The sequence below is a fragment of the Pteropus vampyrus genome, unplaced genomic scaffold (genome assembly GCF_000151845.1).
Source record: "Pteropus vampyrus isolate Shadow unplaced genomic scaffold, Pvam_2.0 Scaffold4, whole genome shotgun sequence".
NCBI classification, from domain to species: Eukaryota; Metazoa; Chordata; class Mammalia; order Chiroptera; family Pteropodidae; genus Pteropus; species Pteropus vampyrus.
Window position 1 is genome coordinate 118,601 of NW_011888785.1, and position 10,449 is coordinate 129,049.

The 10,449-nt window shown below is 36.5% G+C and overlaps 1 protein-coding gene across 6 annotated transcripts in view; it reads right to left on the reverse strand.

Annotated features, from left to right (window-relative positions):
• Positions 1–10,406, reverse strand: part of LOC105294974 (dynein heavy chain 11, axonemal) — a 128,174-nt gene extending 117,768 nt beyond the window's left edge. For 2 of the 6 annotated variants that reach the window (XM_023532765.1, XM_023532768.1), the window contains exons 1-3: positions 9,509–10,406; positions 958–1,154; positions 295–484 (exon numbers count right to left, since the gene is read on the reverse strand). In XM_023532765.1, coding sequence (XP_023388533.1) covers positions 295–484; positions 958–1,088 — 321 coding nt within the window. In that variant the 5' untranslated portion in view covers positions 1,089–1,154; positions 9,509–10,406. The remainder of the gene's footprint in view (positions 1–294; positions 485–957; positions 1,155–9,508) is intronic. The other 4 variants (XM_023532758.1, XM_023532785.1, XM_023532793.1 and 1 more) reach the window with 4 other exon arrangements.
• Positions 10,407–10,449: the final 43 nt, after the last annotated feature.

Below are 10,449 nucleotides of genomic sequence, written 5' to 3' on the forward strand. Positions count from 1 at the left end.
ACAGTCTTCACTGTTTCCCTGGGGGAACCACTCCTTCTGTGCCACAAAGTGTTTCCAATGATCTCAAATGCTGTCAAAATATTCTCAAAAAAGCAAAACTACTTTCAATTCCCATTAATTTTTAAAGTGCATATCATGTAGCACTTTGGAATAAGAAAAGAGAGCAAACTATTAAGTCATTCAAAGGTGGTATTTAAATCGTTAGTTATTGGGAATTATTGCTCTAGAGACCAAATTCTACAAATTACTTTTGCTAATTCAATTTACAAGCAATTTTTAGGGCACTCTACTTACTTGATCATAAACGTATGATAGATTCTCTCTCCTCATCGCCCAGAAATTCAGTTCAGTTTGAGGATTTGAGTGAAGACCATTCAGCAAAGGCTGCACTGAGTCTTTCTCTACAATTTCTTGGATTTGATGTGACCATTTAATAACCACTGATTCAATTGCATGGAGTACTGTCCTTTCATTTGGCTCTAGCCTATGTACATTGAAAGGATTGATAAAATAATCCAAAAATAAATCATTTCATCCAAATAAAAATAGGACTTGGATTTTAATAGGTATTTTATATATCCATAAACTAGTTTTCTAAATATAAATACTTCAAAATCAGATCCATTATTTTTATGGCCTCAACTTGAGTTATGACATTGTCACTGGTATATCTCTACATTAAAAACACTGTTAAACAGAATAATCATCTTCGAAACCATTTTACTAAAAGAATATCAGTGACATCATGGCAATTGTTACGGCTTGCTTTTTGCAGTCTGTTTTTAAAGAGTATACTTTGAAAAATAAGTCATACACATGGTGTTTCAGCATGTTATTTTAAAACTACAAAGTAGTTACAATAATTCTATTTTGCCAACAGTTTGCTGAGGTTGTGATATTAAATGGGTATGTTGGCTTTCTATTTTAATATCCTTTATATACTGTATCATTACGTACTTGGCCTCTGGATATTTCTGATCCAGGTCAATTTTTCCTGCAATAGTGGGAATTGGTAGAAGAGTTCTTCTCAACATTTTACCCCTAAAAATATGTATTTTATTTTTCATGACTTCTATATGACGTTCCATGTCTTGTGAAATAAAACAGGACCAGGATTTATGGTTGTTCCTATTACAAAGAATTGGTACTAAAATCTAGAAAGAGAAACAATTTTAAAAGCAGTTAATTTACAGACAATGTGTTCCTTCAAAGATTTTCTTGTCAAACAAAATTGGCAACAAAACCACTAAATTTCATAAATGTACTCCTATGATGTCAAATTTACAAAGACAAAAATCAGTGACCCATTTCGACTTAATGAGATTAATTTTTTCAAGGAGGAAATAATTTACTGATTCTTCATTCATTTATCTATTTATCAAACATTCGTGGAGGTTCTCAATAACTCAAACACTGCATAAGCAAAATCGTGTTAAGTAAAGTGCTTTCTTAATGCAAGCTGAGAGGTATATTAATGAACAAAATCTTTTTGAATTACATGAAGACAAGAGTAAATTTATCTTCTCAAGCCCTGGGTGGCATCCTGGTGGATTAAAATTTGATAGTCAGAAAGATATTTATTGAATCATATAGTGCTTTGGGGGACTCCTTCTACCATTAAATTGGGTATATCAATGAGACTATATATGTGAAAACCCTAATTCTTGTTATTCCTAGAGCCCAGCATATATTAAGTAATTAATAAGAGTTTGTTGAGATAATAAAATTGGTCTCTTCTTGCTTTCTCACTCCTTTCCAACATCTACTAATTTTTAAATGTTTTTCAGTTTTTGATATAATCTGTCCAGTTTATTAGCATTATACTATAAAATATCCATTAGCTAAAATGCTCAGAGAATAGTTATTCCACCATTTTAAAGTTTATTTGATAACACAATCTTGCATTTAATTAAAAACAAACTGAAAATTCACTTTGGTTTTCTAATGGTGTTGAAACAGATCTTTATGAATTGTTTGATTATTATACTGTTCCTGCTTAGCGCCCACTTACATGTTGAGCTAGTAAAAAATAGTCTCCACCTTCCATAAGCTTAGTGGGTTAGGTCCCTTGATATAATAACTGCCATATTTAGAGGCACATTCAAGATGTAATGTGGAATCACAGGAGAAACAGCTGGTTCTGGGAGAGAGGAGTCTTTAGGGAAGACTTGCCAGGAAAGTTACTACTAGGTTGAAATCTTTAAGATGAAAAATCAGGGCAGGCATTTGAGAAAACTGAACACTGATATATAAAATGACTGAAGGCTCCAGAAGTATAGTGCTTCTGGGAAACTACTAGTTTGGCCTGCCTGGAATTAGAGCCAGCACCCCGAAAATGAATGACTGCAAGAAAGTCAGTCAGGGTGGGTGGTTCATGAAGATCTTTGGAAGCCATACTGAGGAATTAAGGCTTATTGGGCTGAACATGAATTGACCCACTAGAAAACTGCTTTCTATATTAAATTCTCAATATCAAAAGCTTTTTCTAAAAGTCAAATGTGAGGAAAATTCTGGTTATTCAACATTTCTAATTCACCGGGTACTGTTCCAAACTTTCACTATTTACTATTCTGTGACAAGGCCAACTTCTTTTAAAATTAAATATTTGTGTCACAAGCTGTAGATAAAACTATTATGAAGTTCTGACCTATATGCTCTACACAGCTAAAGGATCTCTATAAATATCATTTAAACCAAACAGACCTAGGATGTGCTTTTTAATTATAATAAATCTTGTTAAACTACATACAAAGTAATTCAATTAATTTTGGGTTGTGTCTTGTTTTAGTTGGGAATATTTTTGTAAAGTTTTTGTGATTTATAAGGGAAAAAAATCAAAAAACTGAAAACCACAGAGAGCTTAAATAACATGATACTAAACACTGAATGGTTTAACAATGAGATCAAGGAAGAAATTGAAGGATACCTTAAGACAAATGATAATAATTACATGACTCCAAAAATCTATGGGACACAGCCAAAGCAGTTCTAAGAGGGAAAGTCATAGCAGAATAGGCCTAATTCAAGAAATGAACAAAAATCTCAAACGATCTAATTTTATACCTAAAGGAATTAGAAAAAGAAGAACAAACAAAGCCCAAAGTGATTAGAAGCAAGGAAACAATAAAAATCAGAAAGGAAATAAATGAATTGGAATCTCAAAAAGCAATACAAAAGATCAATGAAACCAAGAGCTAGTTCTTTCAAAAGATAAACAAAACTGATAAACCTTTAACCAGACTCATCAAGAAGACCCATATAAATAAAATGATAAATGAAAGAGAAGTGACAACTGAGAGAACCCTGACGAGTCCACCAAAAAACTATTAGAACTGGTAAATGAATTCAGTAAAGCAGCAGGATACAAAATTAATATTTAGAAATCAGTTGCATTTGTATACACCAATAATGACTATCAGAGAAATTAAGAAAACAATTTCATTTATAATTGCATGAAAAAAATAAAATACCTAGGAATAAATTTAACCAAAGAGGTAAAGACCTGTACTCAGAAAATCATAAGATAATGAAGAAATTTTAAAAGATACTAATAAATGTAAGCATATACCATGTTAATGATAGGAAGACTTAACCTTGTTAAAATGTTTATACTACCCAAAGCAATCTATACATTCAATGCAATCCGTATCAAAATATCAATGGCATTTTTCACAGCACTAGAACAAAGATTCCTAAAATTTATCTGGAACCACACTATACCCCAAATAGCCACAGCAACTCTCAGAAAAAAAGAACAAAATTTAAAGTATCATGCTACCTGCTATCAAATTATTCTGCAAGGCTACAGCATGCAAAAAAAGCATGGTACTGGCATAAAAACAGACACATAGACCAATGAAACAGAATAAAGGGCCCAGAAATAAACCCATATCTATGTGGTCAATAAATCTATGAAAAAAGAGGCAAAATTATACAATGGGGTAAAGACAATCTATTCAATAAATGGCACTAGGAAAACTGCACAGATAAATGCAAAAAAAAATGAAAGTAGACCACTTTCTTACACCATATACAAGAATAAACTCAAAATGAATTAAAGACTTAAATGTAAAACATAAAACTCCTAGAAGAAAACATAAGCAGTAAACTCTGATATTACTCTTAGTAGTATTTTTTTTAATATGTCCCTTGGGCAAGAGAAGCAAAAGAAAAAACAAACAAATGGGACTACATCAAACTAAAAAGGTTTTGCATAGCAAAGGAAACCATCGACAAAATGAAAAGACAACCTGTTGGACAGGAGATGTTTGCCAATGATACATCCAGTAAGGGGTTAATATCCAGTATATATAAGGAACTCCTGCAACTTAACACCAAAAAGAGAAATAATCCCATTAAAAAATGAGCAGAGGATCTGAATAGACATTTCTCCAAAGAAAACATACAGATGGCCAATAGACATATAAATAGATGTTCAACATCACTAATCATCAGAGAAATGCTAATTAAAACCACAATTAGATATAACCTCACACTTGTCAGAATGGCTATCATCAAAAACTCAACAAACAACAAGTATTGGTGAGGATGTTGAAAAAAGTGAACCTTTATACACTCTTGATGGAATTGCAAATTGGTACAGACACTATGGAAAACAGTATGGAAGTTCTTCAAAATATTAAAAGTAAAACTACCATATGACCCAGCAATTCCACTTCTGAGTATTTATCCAAAGAAATCCAAAACACTAATTTGAAAAGATATATGCATCCCTATTTTTCACTGCAGCATTATTTACAACAGCCAAGATATGGAAGCAACCTAAGTGTCCATCAATAGATGACTGGATAAATAGGTGGTACACGCATACTCAGTCATAAAATAGAATGAAATCTTACCATTTGCAACAACATGGATGGACCCAAATGGTCTTATACTAAATGAAATAAGTCAAATACTGTATGATTTCACTTATATGTGGAATCAAAAAAAAAAAATCAACAAACAAATCAGAAATAAACTCATAAATACAGAGAACAAACTGATGGTTGCCAGGTGGGATGGTGAAAGGATTAAGTAGTACAAATGGGCAGTTACAAAATAGTCATGGGGATGTAAATACAGCATAGGGAATATAGTCAATAATACGGTAATAACTATGTATGGTACCAGGGGGTACTGGACAGATATATGCAAGGGACAGGAGGTACTACACTTGTTGGTGAGATCACTTATTAAGTTATATAAATGTCTAACCACTATGCTCTGCACCTGAAACTAATATCATATTGAATGTCAACTGTAATTGATAAAAAATTTTAAATTAAAAAAAATAATAAATGCTTTATCAAAAAAAAAAAACAAAAAAAACCCCCAAAACCCAAACTTTCTCTGTGAACCAAAAGAACTTGGAGATGTTTACTAAGGATACATATAATTATAGGTAAAAGAACTATAGTGCCTTTGCTGTGGTTCTCTTACCATCTTTCTTTTAACCGTTTTTAAACTGGGGAATTTCTTTTTACAATGCTTCTTAAATCAGTAGAGACTATTACTTGGGAAACATTTTCAAAATACAGACTTGGGCCTCTCCCAGACTTCTTAAATTGGAATGTCCAAGGATATGGGGCTCAGACACTGACAACAAGAACCAAATCAGACTTTTCTGGATTGATGAGCATTCATAATTATGGTTTCTTTCAATAATATATAATAAAAGCAATAACTATATGACATCTAAAATACTTTTGCTAAATATAATTATATAATACAGTTCCTAATAATAACGTAAGGAGACACACAATGTTGAAGGGCAGATGGAGAGTTCAATTTTGGACATCAGTCTTGAGATGTCATGATGCATCAAGTGGCCACACGTGGAAAGATAGAAGGTGGATGTCTAAGCTTGGAGTTCAGAAAAGAGACTGAAGCCGGAGAGAAAAGCTGAGAGGCCCCAGCACATCAGCATGAATTACCGTAAACCGGTAAATATGCGTCAGACTCCAAAGATTATTCAACATTGAATATGAGAGTGTATTTGATCTTTTAAATGAGAAAAAAATACAAAGTCACAAATGACTTTCCCTGCCTTCAGTTCACCGGGTCCATCCCTTCCTTAATCTGTCCCACTTAAGAATCCCAACACTAAAATATTCGCTCAATACTTTTCAGTCCAATCACTGCCTCAATAAGTCTCTCCCTTACTTTTCAACTGAGTCACCAATTCACCAAACCTTGCACTTAATGCTTTTCTTGTTAATGTACAAATCACCCAGAAAGTGAGAAGTTGATCGAAATGAAAGTCATAAATGACCACTGACATTTCATTTGGCTGACACTTCCAAATTAAGCCTGTCCTGATTAAATAACAAAACCAAAAAAACACCTTCATAGAACATGCATTACCATGACCATCTTCCAATAAATACAAAGATTTGGGTTTGGCAATTGTCTTTGCAGGCAACCATCTGAAAAAAGTTACATGGCTGTTTATTTCCTCATCAGCCTCTCCAGCCTTATTTCTCACCACCCTCCAGCTCCGGTTGCCCAATCTAGTTACATTGGTTAACTTGTTTTTAAAAAAATGAACCTGCATTTCCTCACCTGTTCCTCTGCAGTGCTTCTCCCTCTGGTCGGAATACTATGCCTCTATTTCCTACATCTAGCTATCTCCTCCTTGTCCTTCAACACTATGGGAACCAAATGAGTTACCATACAACTGTGGATGCTTTTGATAGTCAAAAGAACACTAAAAGTTATTAGATGTTTACTCATCTGTAACAGGTACAAACCAAAAAAGCCCCAGGCAAACAGAGACCTATGATTATCCTATTCAAGACTTCCTACCTTCCCTGCTGTTCTTCCAGATGTGGGATGATGCCAGTAGGCTCCCACTAAATATTATATTAAAATATATTTATCATGATAACTGAGTTGTTTTTGTTCCCTTCCCCCAGCCCCTGGTGAATTTTGCTTTTGAAGTAGGTGCCTCACTTGCCTGACCCTAATCCCCACCCTGCAAAGACCCCTGCTCTCCATGAGGTAGATTTCACTGAAAAGAGATATTTGAGCAAAAGGACTTAAAGAACATAGAGAGGTTGGCTGAGAGGATTCTGGAGATGATAAAGAAATAGCAAGAGCAAAGGCCCAGCAGTGTGCCTGAAACAATCAAGGATCAGCAAGGGGCCATGAGTTAGCAAGTGAGATGAGTTTAGAGAGGTGAGGAGGACGGTAGATCAGAGATTTTGGACCAGAGCCTTCATCCTTAACAGGCATAAGAAACACCTAATGGTCTTGATGCAGTAGCTCTGGAGCGGGGCTGAGAGTCTATAGTTCTAAGTTTCCAGATGATTCTGATACTGCTGATGCACAGTAAGCAACAAGGCAAAGTCTGGACTTCTGTAAGCAGCTGGGTGGCCCCTCAGTGGGTGTGAAACAGGGACCAGTGCAGGGTCTGAGCAATAAGTGACATGTTCTGACCCATGTTTCAACAAGGACCATTTCAGCTGCTGATAGGTTCTAGATGGGAGACACGCAGAAGCAGGAAGACCAGTTAGGAGACCGATGGGGTAACACAGGGATCAGAGTGCAGCAATGGAGGGAGAATGGGACCCATTCTGGATCTATTTTGAAGGTGGAACTTGATTTACTGACAGAATGGCTACAAGGTGTGAGACAAGGCTGACTCAGAGGTCTTCCAGCTTGAGCGACTAGAAGGATGGACTTCACATCTACATTTCTGGGGACAGCAAGTAAAGCAGGTTGGGGAAGATCAGTTCAACTTGCGACATCAGGTTTGAGGTATCTATTAATCATCAAGAGGGAAGGCAATGGCAGGAAGGCAGGTGGATCTCCAAGTGTGGAATTTGGAAGAGAGATCTTGGCTACAGAGTGGTTTGGGAGTACTTCGCACGTCATCGTAAACCGCTGTTCATCAGCCAGTTCTGTGAGTGGTAAGGGATCCTAAGCAAAGACAAGCCTTGGAAGCCTTTAACCTAAAAATCTATAGCCATGCCTTAGGGCCCTATTCATATTGAATTTAAGCCTTTTCCATAAATAAACCCAAGTGGCATCGTAAGTGGGATGTCGTTGTTTTCTTTTCTTCCCAGTAGCATATCCTCAAGCATAATTAAATGAGAATCTTCCAAAGCACTTTAACTTCTGAGGTTCTGAATGTTTCATACCTTCTATAGATGTACTTATTAACAGCTTACTCTCTTTCATTTAAACGTTTATTCACAGTGATATGCATTGAGACTGAGATAAATTCAGAGCAAGATCAGGCAAACTTGAAAGAGCAAGAAAACCACTGATGACGGCAACCGTGCCCTTCCGAGCCAGCTGACGGCAGTCTGGAATGGAAGGACCAAAAGTCATTCACATTTCACGTGAAATCCTTTAATCAGATTCAGTTTGATAAAAAATTTCTTGAATTGTCCCAGTGCTGAACAGAGAAAACTCCTTTCTTAGTGTCTCCTGAAATCAGCCAAAACCAAGTAAATTCACAGAAAGGGAGAGAAATCGAGGTAAGGTACTGAAGTTGGGAGAGGCCAGAGACAGCAAGAAAATACCTCCTTTCAAAAGAACAGAAAAGGGATGCCAGAAGTAGAAGAGAGGTGAGAGATTGGCGGATCATTAATGATAAACACATTGGCGAATATTCCTACCTGAAGTTTTGGCCTTGGCAGGACTGCACTGATTATTGACATCTGATTTACTGCTGTCTAACCCAGTGGTTCCCAAAGTTTGGGGCACATGAAAATCACCTGGGGATCTTTAACAACTACTGTCCCCTGGCTCCTACCTCCAGACATTGATTTGAGGTGTGGCATGGGTAGATTAGAAAATTCCCCATGAGTCTAACGTTCATCAAAGTTTCAAAACCACTGCTCTGGTTCTACAGAACCTGGTCACTTAGTATGTTTTTCCTCAAAGCTGGTCAATGCACAAAGAACTTCAACATCAGGTGAGAAACGCAGAATATCGGCCCCACCCCAGACCTACTAAATCAGCCTGCCTTTACCCAAATCCTCGGGCGGTTATAATGCAAATTGAAGTGCCAGTAACATTGGTTTAGGGAACATTTCTCTGATTTAAGGAGAGAGAAAGGACATTTAGGGCAACCATTTCTAACATTGTTTCCATTACTTTTTGCCATTATTTGTCATGAGCGACACTTAGAAACTAACAGGAATCTGAAAAACTGATTTTTCAAAACCTTTTCCAAAATATAAGTTTATCTCTACTCTGAATGTGAAGTTTAAAACTTGTAGCTAAGTATAGATTTCAATTCGAGCTGCTTTTTATTTACTTCCATTATTTAGAAAGAGGAAAAAGATGGTCCTACGAACTATCACCTGTTGAATATTAGCATCAGTTAATTATCAGCTGATTTCGGAAACAGTCTAAATGCTGTCACACTCCATCCACCAGGCTAAAGAGATTACTAGCTTCTAAATTCTCTTTAAAAAAAGAGTTAGTTGTCCCAGATAATTCCAAGTATCAGAGAGATAAATGAAAGATTCAAATACTAAAGATGGACTGGTACCTCCTCTAGGAAAGCAGTTACATGTCCAAGAGACGAGGGTGGTAACTCTCCAAATAAAACCGTTTGAGAGAAATCATTTACTTCAATGCTTTTGGTAATCTTGGCAATATAAACAAGTTTCTGTCTCGCATCTCTTGGAATCTGAAACAAGAACAATGCAGTTTAAGTCCACAATGGAGGTTGCATGAAGGGTTTGCTGTATCTTACTGGTGGCTGGATTGCTCGCAGAAGAAACAAAACCTGGTATCTCCTAGAGTTAAGTGTTCCAGCCCCTCATCTACTGACGATTTTCAAGAATTAGTTACAATTAGGAAAGTAGCAAAACAAAAAAAAATTTCAAAACCCACAAAACCCGAAGGCATGCCCCTTTACTCGCTTCTCTGGGATTCTATTTACTAGCTACTAACGACATCTAGTCATGATAGTAACACTTTACATTCACTGAGGCGCTGTACAACCTTGCTCCAAACTCTTCACACTTTAAAAATGCTAAATGCCAATGCTATACTTGTAAGTGGAACGTTAACCTTCAAGTGGGCGAAAAGCCAAAATTTTTTTAAAAGAGAGTGGGATATAAAAGGAACGCAGGGAAGAAGGAAATAAAGGAGGGACCCCACGATGGCTGGTAAACACGTTTGCGCATATTACCCCAGCACTTGTTTTTAAGGACTAAGTATTCTTTCCCCTGGGATGAAGTGTGGTTAACAGTCAGAGTACGTGACAAGTAATTTGAGTTCTGCCAAATACATTTTTTAAGGATGTATCTCCACAGTGACCCAAGAGCGACCGAAACGGAAGTTATCCGGCACAGAACCCACCTTACGCCCACCGCCCGGGAAGCTGAACTTAGCTCTGCTCGTCCTGCTTTATCCGGGGCGAGGAGGCACAAGGGCTGACCTTCTAGAAAACCACATGCAGCCGTTCGCTGCACTGCAGAGTGG